Source organism: Vipera ursinii (assembly GCF_947247035.1).
Source record: "Vipera ursinii genome assembly, chromosome: 2".
NCBI classification, from domain to species: domain Eukaryota; kingdom Metazoa; phylum Chordata; class Lepidosauria; order Squamata; family Viperidae; genus Vipera; species Vipera ursinii.
Window position 1 is genome coordinate 245,327,863 of NC_139513.1, and position 22,657 is coordinate 245,350,519.

The window sequence follows — 22,657 nt, forward strand, 5'->3', positions numbered from 1 at the left end:
CATTGTAATTAAAGCATTTTCTACATTTCCATCTAAAAAAAAACAACAGCTGGGAATGTTAAAGTCAAAGTGACCAAGCAACTATGTGCAGAAAGTAACCCTTTTATTATATTATATACTGTAGTAGTAATAAAGTTTGTTGTAAGTGCATGAATAAAAAGTTAGTGAAATTACAGGAGGAACAATCTATATAGCAATAATAGGTGCATTCACTGTGCATCTGAAAAGAAAGAGAGAGAGAGAAAGAGAGTTTTCACTCATTTTGGCCTAAAATGTGTATTCAGGTTTCCAGAATTCTGACATCAGAACCCAGATAACACTGATTAGAACCATAAGGCTTTACAATAAAAGCTAAAATATTGACCATATGATGGCAAAAAAGTCTTTATTTTGTGGTTAACTTATTCTCTTCTAGCTACTCTCTGATGAAGTGGGTGGTGCTGTAGAAGAAGACCTTCGTCTTCTAGACAAGGACCTTGATCGTTCTGCATTGTAGGTTACATGCTTATCATAATTTTGTATCTGATGTTCAAGAAATTCCCTTTGCTGCTGGCTAATTGTCTGGCTAATCAGTCCAGGGAGAGCTTGGATGCTACCAATTAAAGTTTCCAGTTTTGTTTCCAGAGTAACAATCCTCTTCTCAAAGTCTTCGCTTCGTTCATTCAAGTCAGAAATCATATCATACATGATGTTTTGAGTCTAAAAGGAGAAAGAAAAAGTGAAAAAAATTACACAAGATTCTTCAGCAGTATTTTCAAAAGTTCAAGTTTCACTCATAGACAAGGAGAATGTACACAAATAGATTCACAACTGGAACCAACCTATTTTACAAAGTTATTTTTTATGCTAGTAGTGCTACATACTGCACTGATCTGAGGCTATTCATTTTTGGTGGAGCACATCCACATGTCAAACACGAAAAATCCTTCAGAAGAATAAAGATACACAAACGTGAATCATGCGTGTGTAGAAATCTATTTATCCCAGCAGCTGTAAAGTTTCTCTGCTTGTGAAATAGATTTTAATAGATCAATTGTTTCATTTTTCTCCAATATTAATAGAAGGAAAATGTTAATTTTCCAAAGGTCTCAGTGCACATTATGCAGTAGTATTTTTTTCCCTGTTTTCTATATAACACAAAATGATTCCTTAAACTCTGCCCCATATTCCCCACTTTGTCTCTTGGCTATGTGGTATTCCCACCCTTTTTCCCAGCCAGGAGCCATCTAGGGGTTTTTACAAAGTCTACCATCTGTTATATTGTAAAATTCCTCTAACCTAAAGAAAAACAGGAAATCATGCTCATCTTTGATTGAAAGGAGATGCTGAGTACAATAATCAGATAGGTAAGGCTTGCAGGCAATGAGGTACTTAAGGGTCTAGTCTAAGAAAAGGCAATGCAATAAATGCAAAAATAAATGCAAAAGTATGGTATTAATTGAAGAAACCCTAGCATATATACAAGTCAAAATAACAACCTAATGCAACTGCCTGATAAGGGTCATTTCTGTCACTTGGAACCCTTGGCTTAAAACAAAGCAAAGCCAAGCAAAATCCTTTTGATTAATCAGAGTTGAACCGTCTCCTTCACCACCATACAATCTCAACAACACAGAGTCCTAATAGCTGACAGGCCTTCCCTCAGCTCTGCCTCCCTTTACCTTACACAACCATTATAGTTTTTACATATTGTGTTCATATCCCCATGCACTCTTTACATGCTCACTGTTCCAACATTAACAGCAGATTTCACTCGAAATTTGATGGATTTTGTGATCACAGAGGAGAGGAGCTCTGGATAACTCAGTTGCCATGGCCAGCTAATAGTCTGGTCAGCTTTGAGATGATTGCTGATATAAATCTTCACGGAATAGTGAGCTGGTTAAAACATGTGATCCCAGGAACTAGTTGGATCTAAATGGGTTTCCTTAAAGGGCCAGGAGATTTACCTTCACTTTTAGGAATACAGAATGCCCCAGGAGCAGGTACTATTGCTTCAAAACATACACATCTCTTTTACAAAGCCATATCAGTCAATTTAGTTTGATTTACATCCTGTCTTCTACTGAGTCAAGCAGCACGTTAGCCTTAATACTAATTATGTTGCTGTTTTAATAGGGAGTTGAGGGCAATGAACCAGAATGAAACATAAGGATGACACCTCAAAATAAACTGAAGTACTGACTACAGTCTTTTCTGGAGCAGTATTCCATGTTAGTGAAGGACGTGAAAAATGTACAGAATATGCCAGAGTTGCTGTGTGATCTCTTTTTCTTCAGGAGGGTGTGAATAAGGAGCCAGAGAAGTATGGTGCTTGTTATCTGCAGTTTGCAATATAAAGTAATTCAAATTCAACTTGACCTAAACTTCAGTGTTAGGGCAGAGGATTATGATGTAAATTGGCAGCTCCTTGTCATAAGAGTTTTAAGTTATTTTCATTTTGAGGATTTGAAGGATACTGACAGAGTATTTGAAAAAAATAAGGTTACCTCCTGCTATAACCCTATCCACCCAGCTGCTTAAATTGAGAATAAAGTCAGCCTCAATGCTTAAGGGAGATAATTAAGGCTTCTCTGGAGGATGGCTATATTTTTTGTGTCAGAAAAAAGTAATGATAAATCTACTATTAAAGAAACCTTCTGTTAAACATAAAGAACTAGAAAACTATCTACTTCAAACATACTATTTCCGGAGATAATACTGTATATGAGAACTTCAGACACATCCAGAGAATGCTAATTATGTGCAGCAATTTCAAATAGACTTTCAGTCAGAAACTGCTTTGGTTACCTTGGTATAACACATCATGATTTTCTTAGGAATTCTTATGACTTTTTGGTGGCTATCCAGGCAGTCACCAGAAGTCAAGACTGGCTCAAAGGTACATACCGGTATACACACAAAAATCGAAGAGGGCCCAGAGCCTATGTAGGTTTAATTCCAGATTCACTTATTTATATATTATGTTTATACCCTGCCTCATTCTGGATGTCCAGAGGTGCTCCATACACACTGTCTCCCTTCTCAGTTTTTCACACCACAACTTTATGAACTATGTTGGGCTGAGAGAGAGTGATTGGTCCAAAGTCAAGCAGTAAATTTTCATAGCTGACAGTGATCTAGCACCAGGGTCTTACCAGTGCCAGTCCAATTCCTTAAACACTACCTCCCTCTGTCTCTGAACTTTTCAAATTATATATTGAATCAATTTATACTGAATCTCAAAGCTCAGAAATGAATTAAAAGTAAGAAAACATACTGTTCATTTATAACGTTGTACCAACCTTTGCCAAGTCCACCAAAGTGTTTGCCTGATCGTTCAGTTTCCTCTGTTCCATTTTAACACTTCTTAATCTAAAAGATAGACATCCAAGTCAGATATCTTTTTGTTTGAAAGCTCATAAAACCTGTATATGGCATGCATCTAAACAAATAACTGCATGGACAATGTCTTGAATACTTTGTGTACAGTCATAACTGGTTATGTGTCTGGGTACAATGAAGAGCATGCTTCCTTAACACCGCAAAAAAGAAAGAGAGAGCAAGAAAATGTGATGTCCCCGAAACTACTAATTGCCATGTTCAACGCTGAATTCAAAGAGAGAAGTAAGGATTTATCCATAGTATATGAAAGAAAGCCAAAACATTCCTTAAAGCTCCTGTATCCTAGCAAGTAGCCATAGGAAGTAATGAGTAATCTCCTCACTGTTACTTTAAGTAATTATACTTCTTCCTTATGCCTACATGACTAGATACAGGTAAAAGCCCTCTTCAGTCTGAAATGGATTTGGTTAGGAGGTGTTTGAACCTGATGGAAACACAGTGATAAGTGAGTTCCTTCTCAATATTTAAAAACTTTTATCTGACCAGCAGCTAAATGATGCCCTTGTTAATATGTTAGTCATTATTATATTATTAATAACATATGTTAATATGTTATTATTGTCCTTATTGCTGTGGCTCACCTAAGTACTATATAAAAAATCTGCATGGATAAAAAATTTAATTGGTTTAGTTAGCCTGTTTATCTGTCAGAGAGTAAACTGGAACACTAGGCAGATCAGATGGGTATACTGTAAAAGAGACTCCTGGGTATATCCTTCCCTTGATGCTTAAGTCATTCCATTCATGTTAATTAGCTGAGTACGATAAGAAAGGAAAAACAGGGTATATTATGTTGCATTGTAATAGAAAATTTTGTGCTCCAAGTCTACACCCCAAAGAGGCTGACTTGAGATTGACAAAGACTGGCAGCTCCTTTGTGCTCAGGATTCAAAATGGGGGAGGACAGAAATAGCTATTTTGTGGTTCCCTCCTCCATGCACACTGTTTTTAGTGCAATTTTCCCCCCAAATTTCCTTATTCACACCAAAGTACATTCAGAGCTTTGATATGCAAGCATTCTTTAATTTGATCAGAGAAAGCAGTTTTATATGTAGGGATTTTTTGTGTTATCTCTATCAAAGTCAATACGGAAATCCTGCAGGTAAGGACAGTCTGTAGCTTGGAAATCATCTGTGCAAAAACCTACAATCCATGGTTTAAATACATTACCCACTCTGATAACTGCATGAGGAAGTTATTCAGTCTATAACGTAGTTCTCATTTGTCACTGTTCTGTGCTCTATGTTTTTATATCTGAGAATGTATATCAATTAAAGAAATACAAGTAACCTCAGATGGATAGAGATTTTACTCTGTTCTTTTTTTCAGTGTCATTTTTGTCAACCCCACTGGAATTGCCTTCTTTACATAATTTGGAATGCTTTTACTGACATATTATAATCAATTTACCTTAAAAATGGTATTATAGCCCTTGACCATAGATACCTATGTAATTTTTGTTCATCTTTTATTTCTTCAGAATGAAATTTGATTGATTCACATGTCCAGAATTCAGCAGCTTTCTAATTCCCTCTAAAGGGTCTGCTCAGGGCTGTGCATGCACTTTGCTTGAAATGAAGATGAAAATATGGCTATAGTTGCACAAACACATCATTACTGTCAGGAGAAAAGGCTGAACTTCATAATGTCAGGTACAGGAAGAATCTACTGCATGAGCAAACATGTAACAAGGTCCTGTGTGGTTGTAAACATAAACCAAAAAAGGAAATAAAGCAAGAGTGCCAGTTGAATAAACACAACTTGAATATATCTTTAGGCATGTCGATATTTCTGTACAACCATTTAGAAGTCTATTAAAACTAGATTGCCAGTTATTTTTAAAGACATAAAGGCCAATTATTCATTTAGAATTGACACTCCTTCCTCATACAACATGTGGGACAAATATGAAAAAAATGTGTGTTACTAAGAATATTTCTCTCTTTCAGGATATGGATGTTCTTAGCCTTACATAAGTGGTGAGAGGAAAACTTTTTTACGCTAATATTTTCTTAGCTGCAACAGTCAGATTAAAAATGAAACTAGTCGGATCTTTCTCTGTAAATTATGAAATATTGATACTCTGATTCATCCCTTCTGAACTTCACTTATCACAGATAAAATTCATGACTTTGGATTGCAGTTCCACGGTAGCAACCAGACTATAGAAATTCACAAATAAAGTATCCATTTGTTGCATGCAGACAGAGGTAAATTCTGCAAATTTTAAAGGAACAGCTCACACAACTTACTTCCGAGCTCTATATTCATTGTTGAAATAAAAGACAAAACAAAGAAAACAAACTGTAACATTTTCTAAAACACATCAGTACAAGGGATGGTCTTCAAGTGAATGCAACAGGATCTGTATAGCTTGTACTTCTCACATATTCCCTATGGTGCAAGGGGGACCCGTGCCTAATGAAATCTGTACCCAACTCAGATGTAGGATAACACTGTTGTATCATTACACCCTCTATTGCCCCCCATTTCATCACAGCTGAATTAATTGATATCTATTCACATTCCTTGCTATACATATACAAAGTAATACAGGGGTAACATAAAAGCTTAACTTCCCATCCCAGCATGACTTTTATCAATGGGAAAATGGATCACCATACAATAGCAATATGCTTTGTACATCTGTGATGGAAGTTTGATCTTCCCTCCTTTTCTTAAAAAAAGGGTACTTCGTTTGCTATCACCAAAAGAAGACTGCAGAGCCATTCAGTCTTTTGTTTTCTTGACCAGAATTGTCCTGGTAAGAAAGAAAGATAGAAGACCTGGTGGAATACTTTGGGAGCGCTGCATATGGAAAGCAACTGAAAGCTATTCCCAGTGGAGTATAATACCCAGGTTGCCTGCCGTTGGTTTTATGTCACTTTCTGTAGTTTGTCACTGCCATCTGAAAGTCAGGGGTATGGCAGGGAGTTTATCTCTTCAAATGAAAGACAAAGGGCTTAAGAGATGCTACAGTGTGTTTCTCCTAAGTAGATGCAGAACAATGATTCCTACCCTCTCCTCCTCATTTGCTGACAGATTGTGAATGTTGTCGGTTTGGGATATGTCATCATCAAATTATACAGATGTCTTTTAACAATTGCATCAAAGACCAAATGAGAGGGCTGCTAATAGTATGAGAAGGCAGGGGATATCTCCAGAGGAAGAAGCAAGGTATTTCCTACATGTGGTAGGACTTAGTGATGCCACACAGGAATCATTGAAAGGCCAAGAGATGCAGAACTCTGCATAAGAAAGGAAGATTATAAAAATGGTTCCAAGTTATTTCCTACTCAATAGCAGAGGAAGGACACCCTTACACAGCAATTTTGAGATAAATGGAGCAAAGCTTTTAGAATATTGTTTTATTACAGGAGGGAGGCTCAAACATCTTTCTTGAAATAGGGACTGTTCCTAGTAGAAGCATGGTAAGTTTAGAAAACACATTTTAAAAATCACTTTCTAGTGAAATACAAAAAATGTGTTGCAATTAATTGCCATCCTGTTCTATTAAGGGGGCAAAACATTGCTCTGAATTCAACTAGCATTAAATGTAAATGATACAGAGACTGATCAGTTGCTAGTTTTCTCTACAGATTACACCCAGTTGTAAATATGTCCAACTTAATTCCAAGCTAGCATGACTATACTGTAGAATACTACTACGAAATGCGATCTGAGCTCAGATATATTATATTTTGCAATTCTCATATCCAGTTCTTGCCTTCCAAAGTGCCTGAAGAAAATGCAACAAATTCTAATATTTTCTAGATTACAATTTTCAACTGAAAAATAAAGGAATGAAAATTTTATGTAAACGTATTTCTGAAAGCATGTTTCATTTTGTATTATTGTGGCCTGTTCTATATACAGCATTGTTGAACCTCATGTTTGCTAAACCAAATAAATATTTGTAGATATTGAATTTTGCTTGAACATATTAAATAACCATTGATTTAATTCAGCCTCTTTTACTGTACTGAGGCTGAAATGGAAATAATATTACAGCTATTTAATATGGTCAAATCAATAGCACAAGAAGAAAAAGACATTTACAAAATCTATCTCCCCTTCACTTCTGGTATAATATATGTGACTAAATTCATGCCTGCCATAGTGAGAGCCATAATCAAAACATTCAATGTACAGATGTCCTACTTCCCTTTTTACAGTAAAAGGAAAAAAGAAGAAAAGAAATGTTTACTGTTGGAATTATTTAAACTTATGCTAAACTGTAAATTAGCTTTATACATTATAGTGAGCTTCATGGTCTTCACAGCCATGATGAAGAGATTGGAAACTTTTGCTTTCAGTTTTGCTTAACAACTTTTAATAATGCCTAACTTATTAATAATATTAGTATGATCTATTGAAATGAGTCACTTTCAAACCACAGTTGTATAATGTTCTGTTTAAGCAAATCATAGTTAGTATTAAGATTCAGAGTCCAGATATTTATACACAACTGAAGATTGTTTAAAACAGGGTTTTTTGTGTGTGTGACTGTTACATAAAAACACAAGAACACAACACTTTCTGCCCACCAAGATTTTGGTATTAGGATGGACAACTATTGGTTTCTCCCTTTTCTGAGAAAACAGCAAATGACTATTTCTCAAAAAATGGGCATAAGACAGAAATAAGTATTGTTTTTATTTTATTTGCAAGGATCCTACAGTTCTCAAAGTTTCCACCTCAGAATCATGGTTTGTTTTTACATTTTGTATGTTAAAGTGGAACCAACAAGTTTCTTTTTTTTTTTTACCAATATACATCTTATTTTAGCAATACTGCTTTTTAAATAACTTTATCATTCCAAAGATCACAGCTTTAGCTCCTACAATGCAATTGGTATATTGCCAGAACCTTTAATGGCTGTAATTAAAATATTTTGATTTGAACATATTTAACTATCTCCTGAGGGTTAATACCAATATTATTTATTCAATTTTGACAATTCCCATTAAATCATACGATGATCCTCCAGATATTCTTATCTGTCATCTGATGTACTAGAACAATTTATACTCTAAACAGTCGTATATATGAAATGTATTTGCTTTTAAACAAGAAAAATATTTCTTACTGAAAAGTTCTAAGTAAAGGGGGTGGATATGGTTGCATGCAACATTTTTATTTCCGTTCATTTTTCCATTTCCCACCCCCACAAATATTCATGCCATGCCTTTGATAACTTTGGTTTTAGAGCTGTAGGCATGGTTCTTATGTAGATTTGGCCATTTATATGAATACATATCCGTCTGCAGAAGTTGCGGCAGGGATCTTTTTGCTTTTGTTTCCTTTCAGCAGAAATGCATATTTAAATAGAAATAACTTTCTTCCTGAGATAAAGAGTACTATTTATTCACTCTTGAAAAAAAGAATCTGCCAACATATCATCCCTCCCCACTCTCTCTTCTATTCTACCCCGGCCTGCCCAAAATCACTTTCAAAGGACAGGATCCTCTGGAGCAGATATCGGTGTGTGGTGTGTGTGTGTGTGTGTGTGTGTGTGTGTGTGTGTGTGTGTGGAAATAGGAGGAAGATAGAAAAAAGCTCCATTACATAAAGATAAACCTGCTTGTTCAGTATCTGATGTAGTACCATATATGGAACATTATGGTATATTAAATGGAATAAACAGAAAGTTGAATATGAGGCAGCAGTCTGGAAAGCAAACCTGTGTGATTATCACAGAAAGCCTCACAGAGCAAAACAGACAAATCAGAGTACTTACTGGTGAATAGCTTGTAAGAATTTGCGCTGATGTTTCCTTACTTTTGCATGGTCTATCTTTTTTACCAACTTGGTGTTTTTATAAATTAACCATGTTTCCCTGAGTACATTGGCAGCTGCATTTTTCACCTATTTAACAAAAACAAAATAAAACTCACATCAGGATGTTTGAATTCAAATCACGTCCCTTCCAGGTTTTTCCCTGAACATATTTTCTATCATAAACATTTACAGGAGAAAACGTGCCTGAGGACGGATGTTGTAGATGGCTCATGGAATGATAACAGCTATTCTTATTTTCTGCCTTACTTCGGTTGTTGGTTCTTCAAGGAAAAAACACCTGTTGCCATCACCTTGTTGTCTGATACATGCAAAGATGTAAGGATCAGAAAACTCAAGATGGTGGCCATGGTGATATATGATCAAAGCTCTGCTTCTATTTTATTTCTGCCACACATACAGATGCGGGTGGAGCTTCAATTGCACCACTGTGGCCTTTTTCACCATACTCTGCAGACTCCCCTGCGTGATGAACATGTTGGCCTCCCGCCATATTCTCCATATGGAGGAATTTCTCCTTTATTTTGTGTTGCCATGGAGTGTTTTCTCTCCATGGGGAAAAAAAGATGAAATAAAGGTAAAGGTTTGAAACATGCTTTACATATATTTCTAGAGAACCGATTGTAATTAAAAGTTGGAATGCGGAAGAGTAAAACAGTAACTGCTGTTTCCAAACACTTTCACTTAAAAGTGTATTTAATATTATCTGCAAACAGAAAATACATTTCAGACATAACACTATGTATTTGTTACATATAAATAGATTCAATACATGTACTGCAGTTTAAATTATTTTTTATCTGGCACACACAGACACACACATCCCTTATGCTTATCTCTGGATTATGCCCTGAGACTTCCAACCATAACAACATCTTCAGATCTGCCAACTGGACCAAATACACAGAGCAGATTGTAGTGGTTCACATCATCAGAATGGATCAAAGGATTAGGAATGTCTTCCTTCCCTTTCAGCTCTCTATGTACACTATCATTTATAATTTCGTGACTGGTATTTTCTAATGTGTGGTCTTTTTTAACATTCTTTTCAACTGTAGGATGCATTCAGTGGTAATTTCCACCAGAAAGCTGTGATGTGGAGGAGGGGAGGAGGGAGAAGGAAGGAGAGATGGGAGAATAGAAGAAAAGAATGTTTTCTCTTTGTGCAGAAGTTTTTGCTCACATGACATTGGGTCCTGTACTTAACATCGATATGATCCTTAGAAACTGAATAGTCAACCTTCCAAACTCAGGTCTTAGAAGTATCCTGTTCAGAGAGCAGAACTACACAAGACTTTGTTATAAAAAATATCCAAAAATAGTTGTTTATAACTTACTCTTTTAGTTAGCTGGGTATCCATCATGAAGTTATGTACATGTTTTTCAGCTTTGGTAAGTTCTAGTTTTCTTGCTACCACAGCTACCACTAGTGCAGTGCAACCAGCACCCTGGGAACAGCAATAAAAGAAAACACAATCAAGGAAAACAGAATTGACCCCAAAAAAAGGAAGGGTATCAGTTCAGCTATTAACTTGGATAATGCAGTCAATTCAGCTCAGTTATATAATGTTAATTAGGTGTCCATGCTAGACATCATAGTCAGGATTTGTAGTTATATCTTTTGACTTTCCTTAGTCCTTTTTTGTCCTCTTCACAGAGTTTTTCACAGTGGAGAATGATACAGCAGAGAACTGCTGAGTAGCCATAATAAGAGGAAAAGAGAAACAAAGAATGGAAAATATTGCCTTCTTCTTATGCTTCAGTTGTCTTCAGCCTAGATTTCCAAATTAAATCTTGGAAACTGCAGATATTTTATTGGAGAGAAAGAAACTGGAACTTAATAGGCCCATAGAAAAAAGACTTTAGTACTTGCATATGGATTTGGCATTCGAGATAAAACATACAAACACTTATTGATGCCTTTTTAGACATTAGCCACTTTATGAAATAGATATAGATGATAAAATCTTCTCAGATTCAAAAGAGCATTAGCATTTATACTACACTAATAATGAATATAATTGAACCATTCAATAATGTGTGATCACTGCGTCTTAACACAGAAAGTGCAATCATTTTAGGAACAAATGCAATAAAAGCAATACTTACTGAAACTTTATCTTTCAACTTTAATAAAAGACTTAAATCTAATTAAGCCATGAAATGTGAAATACTGTGCAATCTATCCTTGTACTATCTATAAAGGTAATCTGGCATTCAATTTATGATTATTTACAGGGATATAATATATCTCTTGGGGGGCTGGAATTTATATTTTAGTGAATATTTGGCATATCTGCCTCCATTAAAATAATTTCATATTTATGTGACTTTTAATAACAGTAAACATATGTTTGTACTAAAGGTGCTAATTTATAAATTTCTTCCAGTCTCCTTTACCATTACTCTGTCAACGGAGAAAGCCAGAGGAAATTTTAAAAAGTAGCTATAGTCTCTTCTCATTCTTCCCCCAATTCACTCCCAGTTATAGTCAACTAGTAAAGTATGGCTTCTCGGGGATGTTCTCAGTATCTTACATAAAGAGAAATTAGAGAACCTAGATAAGCCTAAGCTTCATACTTTAAATAATTGTGGATCAAATATTATAAATCAGATACATGCATTGAAAGCCTTCTTATTCCTATATGCTTACTTTTGGCTTATAACAAACTAATCCTAACTCAAACTTTGACTACGGCTTCCTAATATATGAATGATATTTTCTTTGAATAGTTTATTTTAAAGCCTCACGTATCCTTTTACAATCGATTTGAAGCACTGTATATGCGCTTTGTAATACCTGTGAATGCATATGAATTAAGGGACTGAAACATTTCTAAATGCTTTTTCAAAATTATATAAACTATATAATTATGATTGACCTGAATTTTTCCATTTTGTTAATCTGACAGTGCAGGTATACTCACACATGTATGAAATATAGTTCCAGTGCAGAAAGTTTGCTAATTTATTCAACCCATTTATTTGGTGATTCCAAATAGGTATAATTTCATTTCTCATAATACTAGAGAGTGGTGACATATAAATAAAATCAATATGTTTGCATAGTTTATCTCATTCACGTATATAAAAAGAAAGATAGCACCATTTTATGTATCAATTTTTAAAAGTGTCATATTGTGCCAAGTGCAGGAAATCAGGAGGTAAGGCAGTTCAAATGAATACAGGTTTGTTTCATGCTAACACTCTTTACAAGCATCTAACAGTCAAAGCAAATTGGCAGTAAACAAAAGTCTATGGAATTCAAGAGGATGGACTTAGATCTCTTGTGGGTTCCTAAGGATTCAAGACTGATGACACGCTTGACCCTTCCCTCGGGCTCAGCCTGGTCATCTCCTATATGTTGCGAACCATAATTAAACAAATTAAAATATGCAGAAGAGACAAGCTTTGAAAATTTCTTTGACAGCAGAATACATTTAATGTAGGTATTACCTCTCTCCATATTGGCCTTTGTGTTATCTAAGATATTAGGAAAAAGTCCCTTTCTTTCTTTCAAGGGGGCAGAGACTTACTTGCTTGGGAAAAGAGAAACGACCTTTTTAGTAGCTGCCCCTAAATGCTAGAATTCCACATTTTGGAAGGTTCACTTCACCTGAAGTCCATGTATGCCTATGTGTGTGAGTGGATGTAGATATGAATGTGAATAAATCTGTGACCTTCTCAGTTATGTAGTCCACAAGGTTTCAATGGAGATCAGTGTGGGTTCTCATAATGAAAAGTCATTTAAATGATTTTGGTTTCTTGATGATCACTTTACTTAGTTTCATGATGAGTATCTTTAATTTTAAAGATGCTTAATTACCTACGGTATCTCTTCCTAATATTTACCTTAACACTTATTCCATAACTGTTAATATTGTTTTGAAGACTTGATTATGTGATTGAGAACGTAAATGATCTCCAACAACTGTTTGCTCTCTGGTCTCCTGAATTTTATATCTGATTTTTAAAACAACATATTCTTATCTTTTATTGATATTTTTTCAAGTAGTAAGTAAAAATTGATAAATTGGTTAACATCAAAAACATACATTTGTCAATTGCCTTCTACTTCAGACTAAGCAAAAGACAGACAAAATCTATCCAAACAGCAAAATAAGAGATCATTTTCATTTGTTCATTTATGTATCTAGGATACATAACTAAACCATGTCCTTCTATCTAGAGCATTTCATTATGCTTAATGGTATAAGTGGTGAATTCCCCCTCTTATCTTGCTAGGCTTGTGTGTACTTGACAGAATGTAGTTATTTCATTTCTTGCTCATTGCCCTAGGGATCCAATGAGGCAGAAACTAGGTCCTTTTTGCAGACAGTGAGGGGAAATTTAGTTGTCACCCAAAATGCACAATAGTTTTACTTTAAAATTGAAAGCCTATAAGAATTTGAACAGGTATTCCATTTGTTTCATCCTCATTAGGAGGATGGCCAACCGACCAGGTAATTCGTAACAAGAAGCGTTTCATCTGAGAGAAGGATCTCCATATTAACCTGTTATTGAACTACTGAGGAAAAAATCATCTTTGAGGAGGATATTATTGAAAGGCACAGAAAATATTACATTTTTGACATCTGCTCCTAGATACATTGTCACCTAATAAAGAAAAGAGACTCCCTGAATTCTCATATCTGAGGTTTCAACCTAGCTTTAATACATCTAATAAAAAGAAATGAATCATGCAAACTGCCCTTTTGTCTCTTGAAATAGAGACTGGGGACAGAGCACAGAGAGATCCTTCATCACTGTTGCTTTGATCTTTGTATCCTGTTTTTGTTCAATTACTTTTGCCTTTTTTGATGTTTCTATTGCTTTCGATAGCTTTTAAGCCAGCTTAAATCATTTTGTCAATAACAAATCTGCATTTTCTTTGAGCTATGTGAGGAATTGTTCTGTAAAAGATAAGGACTACTGCAGGAGGAAATAAATTCTCAAGATAGCAGCTTAAATCATGCCTAAAATCAGTCTGTACAAATGGACAGTATCTGGCATAGGCATATTCTGAACCATCCAAGCTTAGAAGAAGACTTCAGGCCTCCTGCGGCGATATTCTGCCGTTTCCAGCCCTGGAGAGGCTGGGAGAAGCAGAGGGGGCATCTTTGGAGGCGAGGTGTGATGCAATCACCATGCTGGAAAAAGGAAAACACCCCGAGGATCCGGAGGCTTGAAAGAGGGCCGCAGTTTGGCAGCCCCGAAGCCAATGACTCGGCAGTTTGAGAAAAAGCAGGGAAGTGAGAAAGAGTGGAAGTGAGTTTAAAGACTTTCTGAGCGAGTGCGCCGGCGGGGTGCTAAGCAGAAGTGAAAGGAGCGGCAGCCAGTTATCGGGGATGGTTTTGGCAACAAATATTTTTTTTCTTCTTTTCTTTTCTTTTCTTTTTTCTTTTTTTTGTTACCCCTTTTGTCTTTTGCTGCCGTGAATGCTGATTACAGGCTTAAATGGACTTGTCTACAAATGTGACATGATTGGTGGAAGCTTTCTCTTCCCTGAAAAAGTTAGTGTATTGCTTTGCGGACTTATAGAAACTGACGAATATTGATGTGACCCCTTCTTTCTTTTTTTTCTTCTACCTAAAGAGCGGAAGTGAAATTATTAGAAGGAAGTACGGGGTTTGTGATAAAGTTTCTGGGAAGGAGTCAACCTGTGGTGTACAGTAGTGTGGAGAAACCTCCTGGGACAAACTGAAATGTCTTTAACAACAATGTCAACTAAAACCTTAAGGAAGGCCCCTACCTTGACAGCAGCGGCCTCTCCGGTTACGACGCCACCAGGGGTTAGGAAGTCGATGGAGAACCTACCAGCGACAGAAAAATCTGCTACAATTCAAGGGATTTATACGATGTTACAAAATATGCAGGACATAATGGAGAGGAATTTTGACAGCTTGAAGGCTGAGTTGGGGGACATGAGAGAGGAGATGAAGGAAATTAAAGGAAAATTGGGTGCAGTCCAGGTGACTCTGGATACGCATGAAGAGCGAATTAAAACAGTAGAAAAGGACTCTGAGAATATGGAGAAGCGGATGGAGAAATGGGAGCACAAGTGCACGCAAGCATCCAAGAAGCTGGAAGATGATATGGTGTACCTGGAGATGGAGAAAGCGGCCTTTTTTGCGCTTCCAAAATGTTATGGAAGACAGAGAAGAACAGCTGGAAGAAGTGGTAGGAGAAATGATTGCAGACCTGGTGGGGAAAGAGAAAAAAGAGGTTCGGTGCGATATTGATGAGGCTTTTCGAGTTTATACCAATTATGCCAGGCGATACAGTCTCCCTAGGTAAGTGCATGTTAGGTTTACCAAAAAGGTGCTTAGAGATGAAGTGCTTCATAGAGCTAGAGATCAACCAATTCAGTATAAAGGCCGTCCGGTTACAATTCTTAAGCAACTGCCAAGAAGGGTCCGAGAGCAACGTCAACGCTATCAATTTGTTACTTCGCAATTGAGGAAAAAAGGTGTGACATATAAATGGCTGCTTCCAGAGGGGCTCCTGGTGATGTGGGAAGACCGAAAGATAAAGATTGAGAGTCTACGCGACGCACAAGATTTCTATAAAAATTTTTGTGGGACTAGTGATCAGGAGAGTGATGGAGAAGTGGAGAGTAGAAGTCAGAGGGAGGAGAGGAATCTGGGGGAGCGGAGGGGGGAGGAGGGGAGGGGGGCAGAGAGGGAAAGGGAGAAGAATATAAGAGGGTAACTAGACAGACTACCAAATCTAAGGCCCCACGTAAGTAAGTATGTGTCAAGGGGTGAATTTTTTGACACTCAATGTTAATGGTCTCAATGCTCCTGTTAAGAGAAAAAATATCTTAACTAGATTAAGGAAATGTGGAGCTGATGTATTATGCCTTCAGGAAACTCATATTAAGAAAAGCCAAATTAATTTGTTGAGTTACTCTAAACTAGAGAAATTATTTGTAGCATCTGCTGAGGAGAAAAAGAAAGGTGTAGCAATGTATGTTAAGGAGTACTTGTGTCCTAAAGAATTATGGGCGGACCCGGAGGGGAGAAGCCTGATGCTGGAGATAGAAATGGTGGGAAGCAAAGTGTTACTGGTAGGCATATATGCACCTAATAATAATCAGGGAGACTTTTTCCAGAAAATATATCGGAAAATATTAGATCTGGAGTATGAGCAGATGTGTCTCTTGGGGGACTTTAATGCGGTGGTAGATAGGGCTAAGGATTACAAAACAGGGAGGGTTGATTTGAAGAAGAAAAAAGGGAAAGATAGGAGGGTCTTACCCAAAGTATTTAGGGATATGTGTGAAGAATTTGGCCTTAGGGATATATGGCGTGTGATTAACCCAGCCTCTCAACGTTATACCTACTACTCCCCCAGGCATAACTCATGGTCTAGGTTGGATATGGTATGGTTGTCAGATGGGCTGATACCTTATGCAAAAGATGCCATGATTTTGACGAACAAATGGGCAGACCACAACCCGGTGGCTATTACACTGATAAGGGGGAGTAGAGTGAGGAGTAGATGGATGATGAGCCTGGAGATCCTGAAGGATACAGTTTTGTACAAAAAATTAAACAAGAGATGAGTCTGGTTTTTTTTAGAAAATAGGACGGAAGGGATGCCCCTACGAATAGTTTGGGATACGGCTAAAGCTTATTTGAGAGGCTTGATAATAAAACAGATGGCAGTTAAACGTAGGAAGGAGGAGGAAAGTAGGAGGGAAATTGTTGAGCAACTTACTAAGGCAGAGAAGGCTCTCCAGGTAAACCCACAGAAAGTTTACGGGAAGGGGCAGGTGGATTTTTGGAGGCATAAACTCAACCTTGTGGACCAAGAGAAAATAGCACGTCAAATTAGGGTGGTGAGGCAGAACTATTTTGAATATGCCAATAAACCAGGGAGATGGCTTAGCTATAGAATAAGGAAAGAGAAGGAAAGTAGAAGAATTGAGCAGTTAGAGGATAAGAGGGGGACACTGATAGGGGATAAAGAAGGGATAGAAAAGATAGCGATTGAGTTTTTTACAGAATTATATCAGGAAGAAAAGGCTCCTGAGGAGAGGATTAAACAATACCTGACGGAGTCAGACCTTCCTAAGTTATTTCCTAATGAGAAAGAGGCCTTAGATCAGGAGATAACAATAGCAGAAATTGAAAAAGCGGTCAGACAACAGAAATGTCAGAAAACCCCAGGCACTGACGGAATTCCTGCAGAATTGTATAAGGTATTAGTGGAATCGTTGGGAAAACATATGAAAGATCTATTTGATGAAATTTTGGATGAGGCTATAGTCCCGCAAACTTGGTTGGAGGCAAATATTAGTTTGATTCCTAAGGATGACTTCCCTTCGAAGCATATTAAAAATTATAGGCCAATATCCCTTCTTAATTCAGATTATAAAATATTTGCAACAATAATTGCAGATAGATTAAAAATTTACTTAAATCAATTCATACATACAGACCAGAATGGGTTCCTTCCCACTAGACAAATAAAAGATAATCTCAGAATTATATTAAATGTTCTGGAGTATTATGAAAGCCGACCAGATAAACAATTAGCTTTAATATTTATCGATGCTCTAAAAGCATTTGATAGGGTTAATTGGGATTTCCTGATGTGTCAGTTGGAACATATGGAGTTTGGGGCTAAATTCTGTAATATGATTAAAGCAATCTATACTAAGCAGGAAGCAAGATTGTTGATAAATGGGAATTTAACTGACAAATTTGATATCTGTAAGGGCACTAGGCAGGGTTGTCCACTCTCCCCACTTTTATTTATCCTAACCTTAGAACCCCTACTGAGAATAATAAGGAAAGATGAGGAGATTACTGGGCTTCAGATAAGAGACCAAATTTATAAACTGCAGGCGTTTGCAGATGATATGGTCTTCGTTTTGGAAAACCCTCTGGAATCCAGCACGGCATTACTAAAAAGGATTGAGGAATTTGGAAACGTGGCTGGTCTGAAAGTAAATAAAGATAAGACAAATATATTGACAAAAAATCTTTCAAATAGAAGTAAACAGATGTTAGAGGACATTACAGGGTTTAAAATTGTGAAGAAGGTGAAATATTTAGGAATCTGGTTGACCGGAAGAAGTTCAAGTATTAGGGAGGATAATTATTCTAAATTACTGATACAAACAAAAATGGACCTGGGGAAAATGGGGTAGGATACAGTTGTCATTATTAGGAAGGGTAGCCACGGTGAAATCTTATGTTTTGCCGAAATGGAATTTTCTTTTTCAGACAGCACCAGTTAAACTTTCGCTGAAATTTTTAAAAGAGTTAGAGGGGGTAGTTTCTAGATTTGTTTGGCAGGGGAAACGGCCCAGGATTGGGAAAAAATGATGCAAGAAATTAAGGAAAGAGGGGGCCTTGGCCTACCGAACTGGGAACTTTACTATCAGGCTGCCCTCTTAGTTGGGGCAAGGAATGGATAAGTCTAAGGAATAATCAATTGTTGAGTTTGGAAGGATTTGATTTGCTGCAGGGATGGCATGCAGCTCTTTGGCGGGAAGGTACTCCTCCAAGCAAACAGTTTACTCACCACTATATAAGGGATATACTGATTCGGAATTGGGATAAGATAAGGGCTACGTACTATGCGCAAATTCCGTGTTGGTTATCAACTTTGGAAGCCTTGACCCATCTGACCCTACTCAAGAAGGGAAGAAGACAAACTTATAAAGAACTTTTAGATAGCAGGGGAGAACTCAAAACACGACAAGATCTGGCTCAGCAAGGGTTTCAATTGGAGTGGTGGGCCTACCTGCAGATCCAGTCAAGGTATAAGAAGGATAAGGAAGGAAGGCGTATTTATCTGAATCTGCAGGAATTAGATAAGATTCTGCTGGGTCCAGAGAAAGGGATGATATTTAAGTGCTATAAATTGTTGCTAACTAGGGTAGTAGGGGAGGAGGTGGTAAAAGATGCGATGATTGCCTGGGGGAAGAATTTTGGTTATGAACTTCCACTTGAGAAATGGGAAGAGATTTGGTGGACTAATATGAGGCTGGTGGTTTCCACGTCATATAAGGAGAACATATACAAAATGCTTTATAGATGGCATCTCCCTCCAGCTAGACTTTCCAAAATGTTTCCCGGATTGTTGGCCGATTGTTGGAAGTGTGGTAAAGGGATTGGCACATACTATCACTTATGGTGGACATGTCCAGAAGTGGTTAGATATTGGATGAGGATCCAAAAATGGATAGAGGAAATCACAGGGTGTTTAGTTGAGCTTAAACCAGAGACGTATCTGCTTGGCTCCAGGCCTGGAAATATTAAGAAGGAAATATGGTATTTGGTTTTACATATCTTAACGGCGGCAAGGATGGGGTATGCTCAATTTTGGAAGGCAAATCATACCCCGCCGGATGAAGTTATAATTAGGAGAATACTTGATTGTGCAGAAGCAGACACATTGACCAAGAAGTTGAAGGGTAAAGAAGAGACACCAGCATTTCTATCATGGAATAAATGGTATATTTGGATGGATAAAAGATTAAAGAAATGAGGTTGGCTTGGAGGTTGGTCAAAAATGAAGTGATATAGTCTTTGTTAATGAATAAGCTTTGGAGTTGAATAGTTATAAGAGACTTAATGAGTGGAATATAATTGTTAGTTTAGAAGTAGATATAATGTGAAATTTTTGAAATGGTTTTCAATTTTTTGATTTCTTCATTTTTTGTATATTGTAAATGTTTTTTTTTGTCTTTGTTGGTGTATGGTGTGTTTTTAACACGAAATGTAAATAAAGATTCATTTATAAAAAAAGACTTCAGTTCAATCTTCAGTGTCTTTACAGCTAAAGGAAAAAAAAGCTTATGAAAGCTTATGTATTTCTTGAAGCAAATACATTTCATTTGCTCCAAGAAGCTTAAAATTATACAGTAGGAAACAAAGCTAAAACTTTCAAAGAAAATCCTTCTTTAATAAAAACATCAATCATTAGTTTTCATTTAACTATAGGTAGATCGTGCAGATGGATAAAAAACTGTAAAGTTTCTTCCCAAATAGAGAAAAAGCTGATATACCGTATAGTGTATTTTCATAGTTTTAACATACTTTTCACTATTCTGCCTTGCAACATAGGACAGGCATGTACAATCTATAAAAAAATAATGAGGTTGTTTCATACATTTATTTAATTAGAGGAAGGAACATGGGCTGCATTGATGATTTTCTAGTCGCTCCTTTTGGAGGTCAGAGAGTGAGAAAATATTGCAGTTCCATTAATAGTTTTAAAATTGTATTTAATTATTCAAGATTTTCTAATAGCAATGATTCTCATATGATTTATATCCCTTTTAATGAAATATGAGCAATTTCTTTGTTTTTCTGGAAAAACTCATTATATTTTAGTACCAGCCTTGCTTATTTAGCTCTAAAATGTCATCACTCTTTGAAATGAAGAGCTATATAATCCTGGTGTTGCCACACTGAAGATCTTAGTTTAAATTACTTAAATGCTGCCCTAGATTTCAATTTACAACCATTTGGCTAGCTTAGGATGTCTCAGAAACTTTAAAACTTTCCATGCTAGTTTGCAAGTCAACTTTTAGAGTCTTGATCCTCCTGGCTGTTTTTGTTTCTTATGGAACCATGGACATTCTTCACATCTGAGTATGTATCTATGTGAAAAACAACAGTAAACTCTTTGGCAATATGAATCATACCAACTTATGTCAGACCTGTTTGAATTGACTTAATTTTTGTTTCTTTAAATTTGCAGCTACTTTTAACAAAGCCTGAGCAAAGGACATCAATAGACACAGGACTTTTCAACACAGGATATTTTCCTGTGAGTGCCTTAGTTGTGATGATTAGAAGAGAAAAGATTCTTACTATGAACTTTAATATGCAAATCACCTGCATTGTTACTTTTGTCTACCAGGGGCAATTTGGTCTTGTACGTTCTATATTAAATTATTTTATGAACACGATAATGATCAGACTGAGTCTACCCCTAAATGTCAACTGTAGGATTTTGTAAAGTCTCAAACAACAAAATCTTGAGATAGCTATTTAGGATCTGATCATCAAAGACATAGGGTTTCATTATATGGAAATGACATTTTGGATTATCGTGACTTTTAAACTATTAATAATCTAATTATATAGAAACGTGTTAAATTTATTTTAAGGCCACTTATTTTAGAAGCCACCCTTCTTCCCTATTAGGACTACACGCTTTGAACATCTTTCAAAAGAAATACTTCAGACCTCATGTCAGCACAGCAGCTCTCTGCTGTTTTTTAAAGTAGTCCGCTTTTTTCAGGTTTTTCTGTGAGTCTGAAAAAAAAGGTGCCTCTGCTTTAAGAGTAATATACACTTACTCTTGTTAATTCCTTAAACCAGCAATACCTTTCTTCAAGCTTACATAGAAGTCTGAAAGAAGCTTGGCTCCTTTAATAAACAGCAGGGAGGTATTGCATTTATGAATTCCAAATAAAATTTAAACCATGAACAAATCAATGGCACCTAAATTTGCACTGCCCAAAGAGGTTCTTCCATTTGTTTAGTTCTCTTTAGTGCATATCCCAGGAAAAAAATATTTTAACAATTGTCTCTCTTTTCAGTAGCTCTGCCATTACTTTGTACAGAATCTGCTCTCCTCTTTCATTTTCCATTACGGTAGGACTAGCTGCAATGTTAACAAAGCTGTCCTTTCTTCATGAAACTAATGTCCTTTCTTATTGACATTGGGCAATTCCAAATGTCCTGCTGCACAAATTTTTATGCAACTGCTACAGTGCTCCAGTGAAATTAACCAGAGTTTGATAAGTACTGTGATGTAATAGACTGGATCTAAATCAGAAAGACTCTGATTCAGATGACTAATTTAAGAAGCTCTCATGAGGTCACATTAGACAGATACCTGTGCATCAAACCAAATGCCCAGGCACCAGTTCAGCCTCTTCTTGGTGTTATACAAAGTTGAATGATATCAATGTAGAATATTCTTTATTGGACAAGTGTGATTGGACACACAAGGACTTTGTCTGTTATTACTCATTTTTTTAAAGTGCACGTTGGGATTTGGTGTTAAGTTCTTGTTTTACTTATTCCCACTTCTGAAAATTTTTGAACTTATTTGGTTGGACCAAGCCAAGCCACGTTCAAAAAAATCTACATAATAATAATAATAATAATAATAATAATAATAATAATAATAATAATAATAATAATAAGTAAGTTGGAAGGCACCTTGGAGGTTATCTAGTCCAACCTCCTGCTCAGGCAGGAAACCCTATACCATTTCAGGCAAATGGCTGTCCAGTCTCCTCTTAAAAACTTCCAGTGTTGGAGCATTCACCACTTCTGGAGGCAGGTTGTTCCACTGGTTAATTGTTCTAACTGTCTAGAATTTCTAGAAGTCTGCCACTCTGACAAATCACCCATCAATAGACACATAGACATAAACAATAACTATATACTGTGAAAAAAGACAGTCAACAAGGGAACAAAAAGACTAAAACACC

The 22,657-nt window shown here is 36.4% G+C and overlaps 1 protein-coding gene across 1 annotated transcript in view; it reads right to left on the minus strand.

The window, feature by feature from the left end:
• Positions 1–236: 236 nt before the first annotated feature.
• KCNN2 (potassium calcium-activated channel subfamily N member 2) overlaps positions 237–22,657 on the minus strand; it is a gene marked incomplete at its 5' end in the record, with an annotated part of 96,202 nt that continues 73,781 nt past the window's right edge. Inside the window, 4 exons of the mRNA XM_083351002.1 lie at positions 237–699; positions 3,285–3,354; positions 9,125–9,252; positions 10,521–10,631. Of these exons, the coding sequence (XP_083207128.1) occupies positions 412–699; positions 3,285–3,354; positions 9,125–9,252; positions 10,521–10,631 (597 nt within the window). The 3' untranslated portion in view covers positions 237–411. The remainder of the gene's footprint in view (positions 700–3,284; positions 3,355–9,124; positions 9,253–10,520; positions 10,632–22,657) is intronic.